At 40.3% G+C, this 20,372-nt stretch overlaps 1 protein-coding gene across 1 annotated transcript; it reads left to right on the forward strand.

Moving 5' to 3' along the window:
- Window positions 1–188: 188 nt before the first annotated feature.
- Window positions 189–19,580, forward strand: flvcr2b (FLVCR choline and putative heme transporter 2b; the record flags this gene model as incomplete). The annotated part of the gene is made up of 11 exons (XM_083898548.1): window positions 189–776; window positions 4,432–4,573; window positions 7,787–7,927; window positions 9,190–9,257; window positions 9,715–9,818; window positions 10,918–11,028; window positions 12,805–12,910; window positions 14,039–14,150; window positions 15,890–15,948; window positions 17,923–18,079; window positions 19,019–19,580. The coding sequence occupies 10 exons, from the start codon at window positions 189–191 to the stop codon at window positions 17,998–18,000; spliced, it is 1,509 nt and encodes a 502-aa protein (XP_083754674.1). The 3' UTR covers window positions 18,001–18,079; window positions 19,019–19,580.
- Between the last annotated feature and the right edge of the window lie 792 nt (window positions 19,581–20,372).

Genomic DNA, 20,372 nt, shown 5'->3' on the forward strand with positions numbered 1-20,372 from the left:
TTTATGTGTTATTTAAACACTTACGTTTGAGTGTAACAAGTTAATTAGCTGAAAAACATGAAGTTATAAGCTGTCTTTCAGGAAGCGCTGCCTGGTCACTTACGTAGAATACGTGTCACGTTGTCACTTCACGTTAAGTTTAGACGTAAACTTTTACTCCATGTGGACACGGGATATGACAGTTTAATATGGGCGAGGACGAGGCAGTGGAAGACACTAAAGTTAACGTGTGCGAGGTGAAAGTTGACGCGGCGAACCATGCTCCACCGGAGGCGGGGGACGCGGCGCAGCACGCCGAGCTCATCGTTGAGAAGAGCGGTCACGAAGCGCCGCAGAGCACCCGTCTGTACAAGCGGCGCTGGATGATCGTGCTCCTGTTCAGCTGTTACTCCCTGAGCAACTCCTTCCAATGGATACAGTACGGCATCATCAGCAACATCTTCATGAAGTTCTACAACGTGGACGCCTTCACCATAGACTGGATGTCCATGATCTACATGCTCACGTACATCCCCTTCATATTCCCGGTCACCTGGCTCCTGGACAAGAAGGGGCTGCGGATCGTCGCGCTCGTCGCCACCGCGCTCAACTGCGCCGGGACGTGGATCAAAGTGGTCAGCGTCCAACCGCACCTGTTCCCCGTCACCTTCCTGGGACAGTTCTGCTGCTCCCTGGCGCAGGTGTTCATCCTCGGGATGCCGTCGACGATCGCGTCGGTGTGGTTCGGGTCACAGGAGGTGTCCACCGCCTGCTCCATCGGAGTCTTCGGGAACCAGGTAAACACTGTGCGAGACACTGTCCTCTCTTCAGATACTATAGGCTACAGGTCAAGTTAGTTGCTTCACCTACTTCATCACTGATTCAAAGTGTGGGCTTCACTGCACACCTCTGTTTTGGCACGCTTTGCGTAATTACGCACGCCTTGGGTGACCACAGGGCACCAATTAAGAATGAATGGGATCGACACACTGTGAAACAGATACATTACACCAATATAGCACTGTCACTGCTCATAAACTACACATTAATATACAACAACACAGTTAGAAACACACAGCATACACACCCAATAAAGTTATGTGAACTTAAAGTGTTTATTATACAGCTGTATGAAGCATGTGGGTGAAAGATAATCTCATAGGGGAAACCTCCTCCTCCTGTCCTGTCCTGGTGGTTTATGCTGACACTTGACCATGACAGTAGAAGTAGTCACAGAACTATTTCCAGACAAAGAAGCACTGATGAGCCTCTTGGATGAAGTCCAACACAGCACAGAGTTAAAGAATGAAAAAAAATAATTTTAAATAATAAAAGTTAGCCTTAAGCCTTAATTTTAACATGCTGATGTATGCGTAGATCCTATTAAACCTGATATTCCACATTATGTTTGTTCCAGTGCGTTTAAGAATGAATTATTGGATTTTATTTACTGAGGCAGATCAAAGATGAAAGTAGTGTTCTGCATGTTTTTCTTTAACGAAACATTCTGGTCTGTGACTGTGACAGAAACACAGTCATCTACTACTTTCATGACGAAAATCACGCACAAAATCAATCTGTGTCTGAATTAGTAGCAGCAGCATGTTGTGAAATCCACATGAGCGACAATTTCAGATGGAACACTGAAGGTTTTTGACATTTGAGTCAACTTGAAGCTGCAGTGCGTAACTTTCTGTGAGTGTTTTTTTGCTCATATTATTATTATTACTGTGTTGACTCTGTTTGGTCTTTGTGAACAGAATTAATGTAGCATCATTTGTATGCTGTGTCCTTCAGTCCAAGGAATACTATCAGACCTGACAGAGGGAGCATTTGTGTGTATACAGCAGCAGCAGCATACGGGGGAAAAGATGGTTTATCCTATGATATTGCTGATCGACTGGGTTTTTTGAATAAAGTGTTTGAATGAAGAGGTGTCGGGCTCACATGAAGGTAGTTAAATTATACAACTGTGGGTGTCATTAAAAAAAAGAAAGACTAAAAACCAAGGGTATAGGTTTGTGTATGGCTGGTGGGGACATGTCTAATTGGAGAAAGCCATATTTTCCCTACCAATATTAGAGACAGGGCAATGTGCATGTGAGCGGGCAAATTTTACGAGCATCGCAGCTTCATCACTGATGCTTTAGGGCCAAACCTAAAGCACACAGGCAAATATTTGTGCGCTTCCTTTTCTCTCTGGCCTACACTAATTAGCACACACATTATTTTTTTATTTTTTTAATCACAAACAATGCCGTTTTCAAAGGAAAGAGTATAATTTGCATAACCCCACCCCACCCATGAACCGCACTCCTCTGGCTATATTTTGTTATGTGCTTATCTCGGTCTTTGTTGACGGCAGTTATGAAAGACTCAACAAAGGTAAGATTATAATTCCAACCCTGGGCGATTCTTTGTGTTTTTAGTCATACTCCATTATGTTTGCAGAAATATTTTTTTATATATACTATGAAAAGACTTTTTATAATCAAGCAATTAATCAAATAATCAAATACTCATGCCTGCACCTATCTCTCTACACGACCACTGTCTGAACTGTTCTTACTATCAGACACAAAAGCACACTAGTTATAATAGTTATAGACTATCTTGAAGCATCCAGACTTCATATCGGTGTGTCTCATCAGAACACACCCTTCTAGGCAATGATAAGTCTTCTGTCTTCGCTGTCCAATAAGATTGTGGGTTTACAATAGCTGGGGAAGCAGGAGACTGATACAGTATAATTGCGTAAACTAACTAAAAAAATAACAGGAGGAACAGGATCTCCTCTGTACCGGCTGTCCTATAAACAGTGACAAAAACTTGGAAACATTAAGCCTTTGCTGCTGACTCCAACTCTTTTGCAAGAAACTTCATTAAAATTCAAGAAAGGAATATGTTATGTTTGTGTGAGATCATTTACTGAGGCGATGGTACATGGTCTGAGTTGGTGGGAGTGTTTAGGGTCGAACTGGACAATTATCTCTATTAAAATCACATGGCAGGGACTGGAGCTCTGCAAATATGCGGACGTGTGGTGAAGAAGTGCAAGTCCAGCACATGCACTGAGCTGAGACCAGTTTGCACACAGGAGAGCAAACTGTTGGGACACAACACTCTCTGGCACTTTTCAGAACCTCTCACCTCTCACATTTCCGCTGTGGGACAGTTGCAATGCCACGGAACAATACTTTGAAAGCCAATCGTGCGGATTCTGGACCCGGTGGTGAAGAATGGCCACGGTCCAAGGCCGCAAAGAATCTTGCTCCTGGCTTTGCTTCGCTGCAGTGGAGTCCAGGACCTTTAGGCAGACCCATCTCCATTGGTTCACAGGTAGACGTTGTGGCCGTGCGAGGTGACCGCGCACATCTGGCGCCAAACCTGGAGACCAAACTTTACCATCGCCGTTGGTTCATGCTGTTCCTCTTCAGCGCCGTCGCAGGCAGCAACAGCTTCATTGTGCTCCAGTATGGCATCATTAGCAACATCTTCATGCGCTTTTACAATATAGACTCCATGGCCATAGACTGGCTGTCAATTATATATCTGCTCACCTATATACCACTCATTCTGCCCGTCTTGTGGCTACTGGACAACAGGGGCATCCGGGATGTCGTCCTCGTCGGTGCAGCCTTTAACTGCATCGGCGCTTGGATAAAAATTGGTAGTGCAGATCCCGGTTCGTTTGCAGTCACCTTCTTTGGCCAGTTTGTGTGCTCAATAGGCAATGTGTTTGTGCTCGGTATTCCCTCTCATTTCGCCTCATTGTGGTTTAGTGAGACGGAGGTTTCCACCGCCTGTTCCATAGGAGTTCTGGGGAACCAGGTTTGTCTGACTATCCAATAACTATCCTTTCTACTTTTGCAACTAAGTGACTTATAGAGACGCTTAAACTTTCTGTACATTGTGCAGCACTGGATGCCATAGTCACATAGGACTTGTAGTGTCCGAGTGTGAGGGGCCAGTGAGGTTAACTGTTTGGTGGCATCTTCTCGTTGGTCTAGTCACAGGTTTAAATGTAAAATATATTCAGTCTAAATTATTTTTTGAGTCATATTTTGACAGATTTTTTATCTTATACTGAAGCTTGGACTAATGTTTCTCACATCTTTTAGACTGACATTTTAAAAGGTTACTCGTATGAATGTTGTAATGTTAAAAATCAGTCTTAAATCTGCTCCCATCTGCCCTTTACAGCCTACTTTTAAATATGCATAGGTGTGAATGAAGAGTGGTAAACAATTAACATTTAATCAATGTGAAAAATACCTTCTGAATACATATGGTGTGTTTTTGTCACTTGGTATGTGTGAGATGGTATATCTGTGGAAACGGTGGAGATAAAAGCTGCTTTTAAAACCAACAACTTGGCTCCAGTCCCTCCAGGTCTGTCTTAAACTTATCTTATTTGTATGTTGTTGTTGTTTTTGTTTTTTTGTCTCACAGCTGGGTATCGCCATCGGGTTCCTCGTGCCTCCGATTCTCGTGCCTAACGTGGACGACGTTGACGAGCTGGCTCACCACATCAGCATCATGTTCTACATCACGGCGGGAGTAGCAACGTTGCTCTTCATCCTCGTTGTCTTTGGTAAGGTAATAATAATGGAGCGTACTGTATGTCAAATGTCACTTTACAATAGGGAAATAGAGACTTTGGTCGATAACAAATATTATCTCGGTTTATATTGTCAGTTCACAAGAAGTGATACTAGTTATGCCTTGTAAAACCTTGTAGAGCACTGGCTTCAGTTTTAGAAGGGAGTGTAGGTGGGAGGCACAAAAGGAGACTTGTGGAGGAATTCCATAGTCGTACCATGCACAACATTCACACGGACTGAACTGACACTGTTGCATTGCAACCACATTCCACCTTTTTTTGGATATTTAACTTCTGTGAGACTGGTTTATTCCTGTGGTTTCAAAGGAGCAGTTACAGTACCAAATTCACTCTTCATTAGCACTTTTAAAGCTTGGTAATTAAAAAAATGATATACAGGACATAAGTGAGTGGAGAGTTTTTCCCGTTTACAGTCAAGTATAAATTGTGTTCTATGTCTATATTGTTATATTGGAGTGGTTCTCTTAATTACGTTAAGAGTGTTTTCATTTGAATGAGTTTTATTGAACTAAAGAGGTACAATAAAGACAGAATACATACTAATTGCCCAATAATTGTTTAATAATTATTCCGTAAGTAAAATCAAGCATTAGGTATTAGGTGATATTTCGATATATTATTTGATATATTTTGTTGATTTGAACATCTTTTCGTAAAATAAAAACAAACTGCTTCACACTTAAAAGATAGAGATTGCACGTAAAGTTAATGTAAACCACTGACATGACATTTTTCTGGAGACAAAGCTTTTCTACGCAACAAGACACCCACTGTTCTCGACCTCAGGTCATGTGACTGGTGGTATGGAGACAGAGGCTTGTGACTTGTGTCACTCTTGCTTACTCCAGCAAGATAATTTGCACCAGCTGGCCGCAGTTGTTCCATGATATGACATGACACATTTACTTAGACACACACACAGCACACAGCACACAGCTACAGCACACCCTCACACATGCATGCAAGATGCCATGTGTGAGGGTTGTCCTGCTGGCTGGGCCATCTGTGGTCCCGCAACAGTCCTGTGAGTCAGCAGGACAGACAAAGTCCCAAAGATTCACAGATTTGCATAAACTGTGTGTGTGTGTGTGTGTGTGTGTGTGTGTGTGTGTGCGTGTAAAAAAGATGTGAGAAGTTTAGCTGCTGCCTTTCTCAGAGAATTTACAGAAACTGTCTACAGCGAGATGATGGGAATTGTTTTGGTTGAATGAATGAGATGAATTAGTGTGTGTTAAAGGAAATTTAATAAAACTGAAATGCATCACTTAAATATAAAACCATGATGAGTTCACACGATGAACACACTACTCTGTGTTTCTCAGTATAGTGGTGTCTAGATCTGGTGTCACACGGCAAGTTATTTGTTATAAGCCGACACAAAGAGGGAGCAGCAACATTGCGCTAGTAAAGCAAGAGGATTTGTAGGAACTTCAGAGGTAGAGTTTGGGGCCCAATTTACAGAGACTAAGAAAATAAGTTTAACCTTTTTATTAACGGAGAAAAGGACGATCAATTACAGTCAACACACATTAATGGCATGGAAAAACGGTACTATTTACTATAACTATAATTCATAACTCCTACACATGTATACATATGCTCCCTCAGTCAGGTCTGATAGTATTGCTTGACAGAGCCTGTTCCCACATTTAGGACACGGCCCACAAATAATGTTGAGACCAAATGGAGGTCAAATTAGATTAGGTTTAGCCAAAAAAAGGCACCTGTGTACAGCTCGGATAATAACATTACAGTATTAAGACACACCAGGATGTCCTACCATTAAAACACGTCATTTCATAACTTTCATAAATACCAGCATGTCCAAATAAGAGTATAACTTTATTTTGGAGCGTTTAAAACGCTGTAGACTGACGTGTGTTCATGTGTTCACGTCAGCAGCTGTGTGTCTGTTTACAAAAAGAAAACGGGATCAGTTTTGTCTTCAGTGTCCTCTCTGATCTCATCCACACATGTTCAAACATACATGGCGTATCAGTAGTTTGTCATAGAATAAATATTTTGTCACTGTGTAGACGCATTTATAATATTATTTTGAAGCACTGCAATAAGTGTCAGAGCTTAATATTGCAGTGTCTCCACCTGACAAGAGTTTGCGGAGCACTCTGCAAATTATCACGGCCGTGAAAGCAAGCGTATGCCGTCTTTTTGTGCGTACGCCCCTGGTCTTGAGCCATGATCCTCTCTTGACAGATTTCTTGCTCGCGGGTCAAACTTGCCACGCTCCACATCCACAGAGAACCTTCTCGTATATCCTCATGTGTGAACATGCCTGTAGTTCCACTCATACTTAAACGAGGGAGAGTTCTCTTTCATAGTTCGCCTATTACACCTTGAGTTGTACATGTATACACCACTGCACCTCCTTGTACAATCTCAATTCATTGGTTTTCTCTTTTACCAAAACAAGAGGATGCCACTGACTGGACTGGAAACTCTGACTCAGACTAAGACGTTTCTTCACATTTAGATCTTTGTGGACCGCTGTAGAAATGGCAGGTGTCCTCCTCCATCTGCAGTTGATACTCTTAGCAGGATTTAGTGAATTGTTGACATGATGACAGATATGAAACAGTTTGGCAAAATGTGTGAACTTCAAATATCTTCTTCTCCTCCTCAGAACTGAATAAATGAAACGTTTTGCATATGGTTTGCATCAAAGTAAAATGGACAACAATGTGTTTGTGTGACTGTGTCCTGTTGTGCAGCTGTTCAGAAGAAGTGCTTTTACATAACAATACACATGTCTCACATTTGCTGCAGTGGAAAACGCACAAAAAAACAAGTTTACAGCCCCAGTTTTGTTTTGTGAAAACATTGAGTGTCTATTGTTTTAGCTTCTCCAATCTCCGGAGTCTCTTTCAGTGTCTCCAACTTTTGAGTAAAACAGAGGCTTCTTCTGTATCCGCACCATATGTTGTCATTTTGTATCATCTTGTGTGTCAGTTGGAACAATTGTATAATTCTGGTTTTTGTGTCGTACAAAGAACAATGTCGACTTTAGTTGTAATTTCAGCCCTGTAGGTTTGAACATGAGCCAATGAACGTGCCCAAAAAAATAGACATGGCTGAATATTTCTGCAAGTAGAAATTAATTTTTTGTGTGTTTTGTCACTGATTGTGGTCATGTTTAACATTTGTGTTTGTCTCTGTACATGTCAGTCTTCCAGGAACGACCTAAACTTCCTCCAACTCATGCTCAAGCCATAGCTCGTAGCATCCCGTCGGAGCAGTACTCGTACATGGCCTCCATCCGCAGGCTGCTGCGCAACAGGCCCTTCATCCTCCTCGTCATCACTTACGGTCAGTCGGCACAATTCATAGCGTAAAAGCTGCAATTTCATAGTTATATAGTCACTGTTGCCAGTTATACCCTATTTCTCCAAGTTAACCTTTTTCCCTGGTGTCCTAATGAGCGTGTCTGTAAAATGCTTTGGTCAAGGATGAAGGATGATCATAAGGATGAAACACCACAGCAGTTCAATCACCCTGCCAAAACAGTCTTGTTCAGAACTCTCGGTTTAGTAGTATCTCTAAAAAAAAAAGAAGTAAAACGAAGGGACAGGAAATGACTGTCCCTGATCAGCCACAGAGGCTACTGGGAGGTAACAGCAGTTAGCATTTGGAAAAGTGATCATTTGCAGGCTCTAGCAGGCACATTGCCGTCATATATAACATGTATCCACTGGACAGATAAATCCTCTGAGGCTGGAAGTTTGTGTAGAACTCTGTGCTGCACTGTGGAGCCAAGAATAGAACTTTTCGTTGACTTCCGGTTTTCGGATACTGTTTCCCTCGCCAGCACTCTCGCGTGTTTTTCGGACAAATGCGGCCAATGAGTGCGGAAGTCAACATCGCGTGTTATATCTCCTGTACTTAGACTGAGGAGGACCACAAAAACATGAGTGAGTCATCTTTTTTCACACTTTGGCGACTGATAGGGCCTCCAGAGTCCCAAATATAACTGATGAGGAATGATTTAAAAAGTTGTTTTTGAATAATATGGGACCTTTAACACATCCCCTTTAAAGTTTAACAAGACAAGTCATAATCTTTAGATCTCACATAAGCGCTCATCACTTACATAAATCGTTAATTATTGAAGCAACAGAAAGAGGTTGAGAGCGAGCGTCTCATCTGGGTCCAAAGTTTCTTTATGGTCGGGACAATGTTTAACAAAAGGGATTTGATCAGAGTTTCTCAAAGTTAGAACGTATTATGACGTGAATCACTCTGGGACGTATTAATTTAAATGGTTTCTCAGGTGTTGCCCAGTGACTCTGTTCAACAGCTGTGAGCAGTTTGAGGAAATACTTTCACCTCCTATGACCTCAAAGGACATGACAGACTATAATTAGAGAGCGTTCACTGTCCTTCACTGTTGCCTTTTGAGTTTGTCAGGTCAGATTCACCTGATTGTCACCATTGCAGGGATGAAAGCTTGTGTTTTACAAACTAGTTTGGTCAGGTCCATTCAGACACAAGTGAAGAACACGTTATTATCTCATTGTTAATTCTTCTTTGGCTGAAACATATTTTGTTCCTTTGTTTTGTTCACCCGACAGGTCTTAACGTTGGGTGTTTCTATGCCGTTGGCACGTTGCTGAACCGCATGATCATTGCACATTACCCAGTAAGTAAACACAAATATTGGTTTGGTTTTAGAGCTGTCACTGTATTTACTCATGTTGCCTTAAACCCCACTTGTTGACATTGCATCACACGAAAAGCCGGAGCAGCTTTTTAATCTATTGTTTTATTGTCTTAAAAAAATAATAGCCTCACTCTCCTGTTGTCATCCCTGGAATTAATCTCTAATGCACTAAACTCCTCACATGTAGTTCATTTTTAATTGAGTTGTTTTTACTTGATTTTTCAGCTTTGTTTGTAGGATTTCATGGAGTTCTGAAGTATTTAATTAAATTTTACTGACCGTTAATAAGACGTGTGAAGAAAGGATTGACCGGACAATGAATTCTTGTTGCAAATTCCCACCCCCACCCACACTTCCTGTGTGAGCCGTAAACTGCCGTGCCTTTCTTGGTATGCAAGATCATCGGGGTCACTGACCTCTGTCTTGACCTTTTCAGGGAGAAGAGGTGAATGCTGGGAGGATTGGCCTGACCATCATCATCGCAGGGATGACTGGATCTCTGATCTGCGGTATTTGGTTGGACAGAACTAAAACCTACAAGTAAGGCAAATGTAGGAAGAGCAGAACTTCCTCTTTTTTAGTGTCTATTTATATTTAGGACCGTGTCTCTGTTTGTGCAACTGTCTCATGCTGCTCCAACAGTAACTTGCGGTTCCTGAGTCCTCTGGCTGCTTAAGAGTCATCTGTAAATGAGTCAGTTCGGCCATGTGTGTGGAATACACAAAGGAACACATCCCATATAATTTATTCAAAATATCTATCAGCAATTTCAGTTTTTTTATGGTCACTGTTTGCAATAGTGCCTAGTGGGAGCTGAAGAAAATTTTTCAGTCATGGTAATGCATGATAAGGAAAGTAAAGGCTAACATAACAGCTAACAGTCTTGGCGTGGATGAGTCACAACAGCTAGCTATGCTAATGCTAATCAAAAATGAAAACATTTGCATTGTGCCTAATGAGGTTGCACAGTGTTTGTTTTATGTTAGCCCTACGCTAATGCTAATCATAGCCTCGCTAGCTTACCTTTGGAAACAGGTTCGCCAAGTTAGCCGCGAAGTAGTAGCCTGCTAATGCAAAATAAACATGTGCTTGCGTATTGGTGAATGGACACCTCGTCGTTTCAGTATAACACCATGTTCTGCTGTGAACCGTGTGAAAATGTCTCACCCATCATGAGGACAGCCTCTTCACTCACACCTCCCTGCTCCAGACAGCGCAGCTGCTGCTGATGAGCCACTGCCTGCCTGGTGTAGTGCGATAAAAGTGAAAATTAAAGTTTCTCCAAAAAATGTGAAAATCAAGGATGCACACCATCGGGCCATGCTCAACCCATATCTAAAGTCTTAGGGCGATCTGAATAATGGTCAGCGAGATGTGCCTGTCACAGACACACAGACACAACTTGCTTTATAGATAGTTTTTTTTAGCCGTGTTTGTCTGTTTGTCTCTTAACATGGATTTGGATGAAATGTTACGGCAATATAGGTTAAAGCCAAAAGGAAAAAAATTTACATTTTGCACATAATAATCCACCAGCAGTTGTGCTAACTGCTGTGTTAAGTTAAAACTACCCGTGAACGCCACATGAATTTATCCTGATAATAATGATAACTACATAGTTTTGTGTTGTGTTTTCCAGGCAGACGACGCTTTTAGTCTACTTCATGTCTCTGGTGGGGATGATCATCTTTGCTGCTACACTCAGTTTGGGACACCTTTGGGTCGTCTTCATCACCGCCGGTGCTCTGGGGTATTTTCTCGTCTCTTTAATCCCTCAGTCTCTCCGTTTGTACAGACGCCACAATGCTTAATTATTTGTTTATTTTTATGCTTTTGCTTATTTGAGAGGTGCTCTGTTCAAAAAGTCTCCTCCACAGTAAGTGACTTAAGATAAGATATGAGTCATAACCCTGCAGAAAGACGTTGTGCAACCCTCGGCCACTAAATCCTTTTCTCACACAGTGACTGGGGTCTGTTATATTCCACAAAGTGCAATAATGTCTGTTGACATTCGCAGCAATAATTTACACCGTATTTATTCAGCGGTCAACTTTGGCTTCTGTGCTTTCACGTACGCCGCAGATAAACATTTGCCTTTGTACCCGCTCCCCTATGGAAGAGTGCGTATAGAGATGAGTAAGGACTATTTGTGAGGAAATAATCTTCAGCAGTGAATTTAGTTAAAGCGAATGATAGCATTACTATTTAGCTCTCATGTCTGTTTATGAAATGAACTCTGCGGCGACAGCAGCACCAGATTGGTTTTACAGATTGGACTCGCACTTTCTGCGAAGGCACACCTACATCATACACCGCGCCTGCTCACATTCATGTCCTGCCAGACAAGTGTTCATGCGACTTGTCAAGTAGAAAACAAGTTTTTTTTGTTTGTTTGTTTGTTTTTGTCAATGGAGTTCCATGAGCTCCAGATAGCCTCTCACACTCCTGTTGTACCTCACACTCTTATACCTTGCCCATTTCCCCAGTTTATACAACTATTGTTCTATTGTTTTTTTGTTTCCCATCATTTCAGAGCTTATTAAGAATGAAACATAATAACATCTGCTGCTTTATGGTCCTGTTAACAGACATATTCATAAGCAGAAGTTGCATAAATGTAAAATAAATGGTCGGGGTTTGCAACTGTGGCTCTCTTATTTAGAGATCAAGGCGATAAATAAAATAAAAGTGTTTTAATATTTCGTCAACTAATAATACGCGTCGCGTCACATCACATCATGTCACACATCAAAAGTGACATTTAAGAACCTCCCCAAACTCAACAGACCTGTTTGAGCCATTCCTAACACTTACTGTAAATTAGGTCATGTGTACTTGAAGAAGTGCACATTTGGATCCACATAATAAAAAAAAAAAAACAGCAGATAATATCCAAACATTGTTCTTTTTATTTAATCAATTTTCCACAAATAATGTTTTTTTGGGGTTTTTTTTTTCTTGAAGTGTTATTGTGTGTGTTTTCCATTGTCAACAGTTATGAAATGTCAACATTTTCCTTAGTGTAGTTCTTAAATTTCACAAATACAACGCACTTTAATTATTATAGTTACTTATAAAACTTTATACATGATGTTATCTTCATTTAATGGGTGTTGCGGCTCCAGGTGAATTCTATTTGTTTGAAGAAAGGTCAAAAATGTCTCTTCTGATACTAGAGGTTGCAGACCCCTGGAGTAAGGTAACAGACTGATATGTCCTGCTGTCACCAGGTCACACACACACTTGTGACTGAGTTTCACTTGTCACTTTGAAGTTACAAAGTGACGATGTCATTGTGAAACCAGTTGTTCTTGTACAAATGCACACATTTACTCTAAAGCCCTGCTAACTGCGAAAGGATTTGTTAAGTCAAAAAGTCTTGAATCCTGCAAACAGGGAAATGCAAAATGCAAATTTAGAAAAAACACACAATGCCTAGAGCGAGAAAACGGCTTTATTGCAATTACATTGTTATAACTACGATATTGTGATTCTTTGTTAACAGTCTGTGTGTCTCTGCGTCCAGGTTCTTCATGACTGGCTACCTCCCACTGGGCTTTGAGTTTGCAGTCGAGCTCACGTTCCCAGAGTCAGAAGGAACCTCCTCTGGACTCCTCAACTGTTCAGCACAGGTACGTCCTCCGTTACACCACGCGTCATTATCAACATCATTTTTCGTTATTAAATGCCCTGAACGACAATCTGTGTTATCTGTTCTAGATTAGATTGGATTCAGCTTTATTGTCGTTGCATATGTCACAGCTACGAGGCAACGGAATGCAGATTATATAGTATGTAGTATGTGTGTGTGAATCATCAGAATTTAAGCAACGTAAAGACAGCAGGCAGCATGTTTCATAGTCTGAGAGCCATCGCTTGAAAAGCTCGATCCTTTTTGGTCCTAAAGTTTGTGTGAGGAACATCTACCAGCCTCTGACCTGAAGACCTCAGGGTGCGGGCGAGTGTAACGGGGAGTTTGTCCATGAAAAGCTCTAAAAGTAAGGACCAGGATTTTAAAATACTCACCAACCAGTGATGTGATCGCCCTCTTGCGTGTGTTTGGTAAAAGCGGTGCATTAGCGTTCTGTACTGCCTGAAGACGGTCAAGCTCTCTCATATTAAACATGTAAAAAGGTCCTTAAAGTCGTTTAAACAAGAAGAAGAGCATGGATAATATTTTCAAGTTTTTGACACCAACGTTCCTCAGATGGAAGAAGCAGTTTCTCACTGGTTGTCGGGAGTGATTTTCAAAAGACAATGCTGGGTCAACAAAGTTCCACAACAATGTCCTGGTCCCAATATACAAGCTCTAGGTGGCGCTGTGCTCCCAAAAATCAGGTATTTTCAGGTTGGCCCTTTCTTTGCCCCACAAACCAACATTAGCCGGTATCGTGTCGTGCGCCATTCCATCATGTTAGCGTCTCTTTAATGTAAGATGAGAGCTGTGATGATGCAACACAACTCGGTTGTGTTTACGTTTACGAGGAGTCGGAGCAAGCGGGTCAAGCTCTGATGTTAATAGTTAAACATTAAAAAAAGCGAGTGTTTCATATTTCTTTCAACAGAAACGCTCGCAAAACTTTACAACGGGCGACTGCTCCGAGTTAAAGCGTGAGACGGATCAAACGTTAGTGAGATAATTTAAGATTCAAACCTCGCAGTCCTCACAAAAACACTCATTAAAACGGGGGGCCCCCTGGAGAAATGATTGCCAGTTTTCAACGCCGAAATCGTGACTGTTGCGTGTTCCACGTGTGCAGGTGTTCGGGATTATATTCACCATCTGCCAGGGGAAGATCATCGACAGCTTTGGCACACTGGCAGGAAACATCTTCCTCTGTGTCTTTCTTCTCATCGGCACTATAATGACAGGTGAGACCTTTGGGCGTTGTGTAGAAAAGACGTGTCTTTGTTTGTGATGTTTCAGTTGTTTTCAGAGTTCGCAGGAATCTTCAAAGCGGTAAGTAATAGCGACCAGATGTGTTTTGATTGTTGCACTTATTGCCTGAGCGGGCCTGTCGTAGCTTATAGACGAGCCACGTGGCAGAAACAGCGGTGCGCGTTTGAAAAATCATAGAAATTCGGTAATTTCCTTGAGAAGGATCAGTAAAAACAGAAATTTGTTTGAGAGCGGAGCCTGCAGACGTCTCCCGTTTCCATCTTCTCCTCCATGTTTTTCATTAACAAAGCTCTGAGCCAAAGATTCTTGAAAAACACTTAAGTAGGGGGAGCAGTAAACAGTTTTGTTGTCCATTGACTTGAGTAATGGAAACTTTTTCATGGCTTGGATGATCATGAACGTCCTGTTAGAAATGCTGCAAATCGTTATTTTTTTTCAGGTATTACCTCATGCTTCACTTGACGCGTCCGTCAATAAAAAGCCACTTAGGTGTTTTTTTTCACGGTCCATTGAGGGATTTATGAGCAATGGATAACTGTAAAAGTGTATTAGCCACTGGAGCACTAAACTTTGTGCACACTGGATAAACACTTGAAGTGTTCTATGCTCACAGAGGTCAACACGCTGACTTTTTTAAGTTACTATGTTGTGCTTTGGTCATTTTTATTTAAAATGAGTCCAGGAATCCTACATTTTTGTACATTTGTACATGAAGCTGCTGAGCTGCATCAAAACTTCATCATTTTGCGACACATTCTCTCTAAATTGCAGTTAATGTAATGTGCTGTATTTCTATAGCCCTTTACAATAATGTGCTTTACAAAATAAAAGCGTTACAGCTAAATGACATTAAAACAAATTCATGAAATATAAAAGAAAGCATGAAAATACCAATTAAAAACACAAGAATAAAAAGTAATATAAAAGAATAAAAACTGTTGACTTCTGAGTATTAAAATCTGAATAAAAGTTTGTATAAAAAATAACTCTAACTTAAAAAGGTCAGTGATAACATGAATCTCAGAGGGGAGCTTGAGCAGGTTTTTTTTTATTATATAATATAAAGTCTTTATAGTCTACTAGTGAAGTGTGTTATGTTAAGTTAAGTTATGGTAATGCTAATTGAGAATTAAAACATTTGCGTAATGCCTAATGAGGTTGCACAGTGTTTGTACTATATTAGCCCCAAACTAATGCTAATCGTAGCCTCGCTAGCTTACCTTTGGGAACAGGTTCCCCAAGTTAGCCCCAAAGTAGTAGCATGCTAATGCAAAATAAATATGTACTCGCGTATTGGTGAATAGACACCTCACCGTTTCAGTATAACACCATGTTCTGCGGTGAACCGTGTGAAAATGTCTCACCCACCATGAGGACAGCCTCTTCACTCCCATCTCCCTGCCCCTAACAGCGCAGCTGCTGCTGATGAGCCGCTGCCTGCCTGGTGTAGAGTGATAAATCAGTGAAAATTAAAGTTCCTCCAAAAAATTTGAAAATCAAGGATGCACACCATCGGGCCATGCTCATAGACACCCATATCCAAAGTCTTAGGGGGATCTGACTAACGGTCAGCGAAATATGCCTGTCACAGACACACAGACAGACAGACGCAACTTGCTTTACAGATAGATATAGTCTTTCTTTGTGAATCTAGAGATTACAAGATCTCACTATGGCTGCACCTCTTCCCTCTGTCTTCTTTTCTCCACAGGGTTAATCAAGTCTGAGCTGCGGAGACAAAATGCAAATCACTTGGCCAAAGCAGCGGCAGTAAGTATTCGTGTTCTTGTTGGGTATACAGTTATAGTATTAATATGAAATTCCTTGGTTATCTCATTCGAGCAAATCACTCAAACAATGTTGTCTTGTGAAATCTGTGTGTTTTTCCTCCTGAGATGAGTGAAAATGTTGTGCTGCAGCTGTGTTTTCGTTTTGCTTGGGAGGAATCACTCAAGGTCACGTGTTTGTGTTGAGCTGCTTCAGAAATATCTCGCTCTTTGCTCCATGATGTTATCTTGAGCTGTGTCCTTGCATATTGTTGGAGCATGTCCTGGTGCTGCACGTCCGTCTCTGTCGTCTTCTGCTGTTTTTAGACTCATTCAGACGACAACACTTGCCTGCTCGAGGTCAAGTCATAAGCAAGAATGTTGCTTCTAAAAGGACATGCTCTACTTTTTTCAAATTTGTCCAGTAGGATTGAAGTGAATAGTTTTAAATGTGTTTTTTAACATGTAATTTAGTACAATTCTGTCAGGAAAGTGTCTGAATGGGTTTACAAACAAGTGAGGCAGTGCTGCCTGAAGAAGGTGACGGGACTGTGGTCAAAATCAGTGATGAAATCAGTGATAAAATCAGTGATGCCACGGTGTGTCTCCAAACTCTGTGGTGAAGTCAGTGACAATGCTCTGGAAATGAGTCTATAATCATGAAAGGTTGCTGTGAGCTCAACAGTTTTTCTGTGGTTTTGGAGTTATGGAGCAACAAGGGCGACAATTAGCTTATTAATAATAATTAGCTAAATTAGCTATTAACAAAAATGACTAGCTTACTTAACATAACGAGTTTTACTCTTTATGCTAAGTAAGCTAGTAATTAGCTTAGCTATTTTAATAAGATAAGCTAGTCATTTTAGAGAATTACTGCTAGAGTGTCTATTTCAAATGTCAGTTTGCTCATTAATGAATCAATTTATTTAATCTGTACCATTGACTCGATATAAAAACGGTATATGTTTTGAAAAGTGAAGCCCATGTTGGAAGTAGCCGCCAGGGGGCGACTCCACTGTTTGAATGGACACCTGTGGGGAAAAGAAGTCTATTTCCTGTTGTTAGTTTCAGGTGTTCAGCAATAGAAAATTTACATTTTGTAAATTATGTTCATATTTAGAGGAAAATGGACATTTAAACTCAGCAACTATGAGTGGACAACAGTGTGATTGACAGCGGGTGTCGTCCAATTGCTGCCTGGTTGCTGTTGTCTGTTATGGACAAACACGGGCGACAATTAGCTTAACATAGAGAGTTTTAGTCTTTATGCTAAGTAAGCTAGTCATTTTAGTAAGCTAAGCTAATCATTTTAGAGAATTACTGCTTGAGTGTCCATTTCAAATGTCAATTTGCTCATTAATGAATCCATTATTCCATTATACAGACTCTGTATTAAAGCAGTATATGTTTGGAAAAGTGAAGCCCATGATACAAGTAGCCACCAGGGGGCGACTCCACTGTTTGAATGGACACCTGGACATCTGTTGCTAGTTTCAGGTCTTCATGAATAGAACATGTCAATTTTGTAAAGTATGTCCGCATTTAGAGGAAAATGGATATTAAAACTCAGCAACTATAAGTGGACAACAGTGTGATTGACAGCTGGTGTCGTCCAATAGCTGCCTGGTTGCTGTTGTCTGTAAATTTCTGCTTTCAAAAGCTGTTGCAAAAGTGCGATTCTTACCAAAAACGGTTGTAAAATCAACAGTTTTGTCGCCCAGAGCTGAGCTAAAACAAACCGGATGTTGTCCTGTAAATTCATATTTAATTAACACCCAAGATATCAGCAAATGACCCTATTCCCCTCAGTGATGACCTGTTGATAGTGACCGTCTATAAAACACAGACATAAAATCATTCTCGGAGGAAATAAAAACACTGCCCGTCAGCTCAGATTGTGTTGAACTTCACCCCAGACTGGAGACACGCCTCCATGAACTCTGAATACAGAAGTGATCAGCAGCTGTTGTTTTGCTAGGAGGGGCAGATGTCGGGGAAAGACTACGGAGCCACGTCGTTACTCTCCAAGCTGCGGACTCCTGCTTCTCAGACCTGATCAATAAATCCTGCTTTCTGCTTTCTACAAAACAAAAAAAATCTCTACAAATCATAGCTGAACACACAGACACTGAAAGGTAGGAGCACAGAGCGATGCTGATGATGATGATCACCACCACACCTGCTGCACACTCTCCTCCTCTTCACCCCCTCACTCCCTCCCTCACTCCCTTACCTGTCACTGTGTGTCACTGTCTCACAATCACACTAAATTATTAACTCTTTGCACCTGATGTCATCTTATATAACTGCATAATGATAAGGAACACATGAGGGTTGAGCTCTCTTTCTTTTAAATGTTAATTTGTTTATTTATTTATTTTTATTTGTATGAGAAGACGGGTTCTCTCTTTTCAATTCTAGTAACAGTTTGATATCAAAAGATGAAAAGTTATCAATTCATTTACAAAAAAACAAGCAAAGGAAAGTCCAACAAAAAAAACATCATTCATCATCTAAGTTAATAATCAACTTAAGTCTTATTTTTACAGGGATATGGACCTGTAATGTAGTTATTTTTTGACTTTTTCTTCCACTGAAGGAAAAAAACTATTTTTATTTCTCTTTTTTTTTTTTTTTTTTAGAAACTACATACAAGCCATCATAAGATGATTTTATTTAAAGAAACAGATTTTGTGACTTTCTGGCTTCTGTATTCTGGTTTACAGTGATATAATATAAAATGTATATGTATCTGTATATATGTATATATGTGTATAAATATATGTGTATGTATATATACATATATGTATATATGTGTATGTATGTATACATGTGTATGTATGTATACATGTGTATGTATGTGTATGTATGTATACATGTGTATGTATGTATATGTATATATGTGAGTGTATGTATGTATACGTATATATATTTGTGTATGTATACGTTTATATGTATGTGTATGTATAATATACATACACGTATAAATCTAATCTAATTCCATAAAAATCTACAGAAATTAAAATTGAACGTATAAGACTGTTGATGAATAACACAACTCCTCTGATTGATAGGGACCCTCTGACTGCCATGTTGGGAGCCTGGGAGCGACTTACATCATCAGTGAAGCTCAGTTGTAACACACACACACACACACACACACACACACACACACACACACACACACACACACACACACACACACACACGATCTTCCTAGCACACATTCAGGAAGTCACTTCCCTTCTGCGAAGAGTTGAATGCTGTGATTCTTTATATTAAACCGCTCTATTAATCTTTATACGTTTAACACACAATGTCAAGAACACAAATGCAGTGTTTTAGGACATGTTTTTATACTGTAAGTATAAACGATCTTTTCACTAATTCAGATACGGACACACATTATGTTTTCTATCCCGTCCATTTAACGTCTCTGTGTTTTCAGGTGATTACAGTCCAAATGTTTGCTCTAATTAATTGCAATGAAATGTTTGTCCTGAATTATTTTTTTAATGTAGGAAATCTCTCTTTTTTTAAAAAGATGAAAATAATTTCTACAACAGTGTATTGTAGACTTCCTGGTTGAGGGCAGCCCACAGGGACTACATGTTGATGGCACATGGGTTTGTTATGTTTGTACCGTTCATGTTTACTTATTTAACATGATATAAAGCCGTTTTATGAAGATTCCTTTCTGCATTGTCTTTTTTTTTTTTTTTTTTTTAATCTCTCAGTGAAACTAATTAACTAAATAGACCAGGATTTCTGCATGTTTTAGATGTTTCCCCTGCTCCAACACACCTACTCCACTGACTTGAAGCAGGTGTGCTGGAGCAAAGGGAAACATCTAAAACATGGAGGTCAGTGTGTCACTGAGAACCAGGATTGAGAAAGACTGCGAGCTGTTGTAAAAGCATAAACCAATAAAGTGAGGTTTACTACACCTAATCCACATCAGGGATTAGATATAGAATGTAGTATCATATGTGGCATCGGCATTTCACGATCGCAATATAGATATCGTAGATTACAGGGGAAAATCCAACACCAGGTCTTCTTCTCTTCTTCTTATGTGATAAATAAACCTGCTCATACACATATGGAGCAGATGCTTCAGTTAAATTGAATGTGAATTACAATACATGTATGGACACATACTGTTCATGAGTCTATGAGTTACCCATCATCTATACATCTATATGCATTGATTGAACCTTTTTAGATCAATAAACTTTATTGTCTGTACCAATCAGTGACTTTGACACATTAAACATTAACATTTCATTTTTATTTAACCAAATAAAACACATTGGGGTTGAAATCTCTGGTCAGCATCACCCCCATGGTCAGGGTAATCGGTATAGATTTAGGATATACACTCAATCATTTTAGACAAAAACACTAATTTTAACAGTGTGCAAAATT

Source organism: Microchirus variegatus (assembly GCF_963457635.1).
Source record: "Microchirus variegatus genome assembly, chromosome: 12".
NCBI lineage: Eukaryota > Metazoa > Chordata > Actinopteri > Pleuronectiformes > Soleidae > Microchirus > Microchirus variegatus.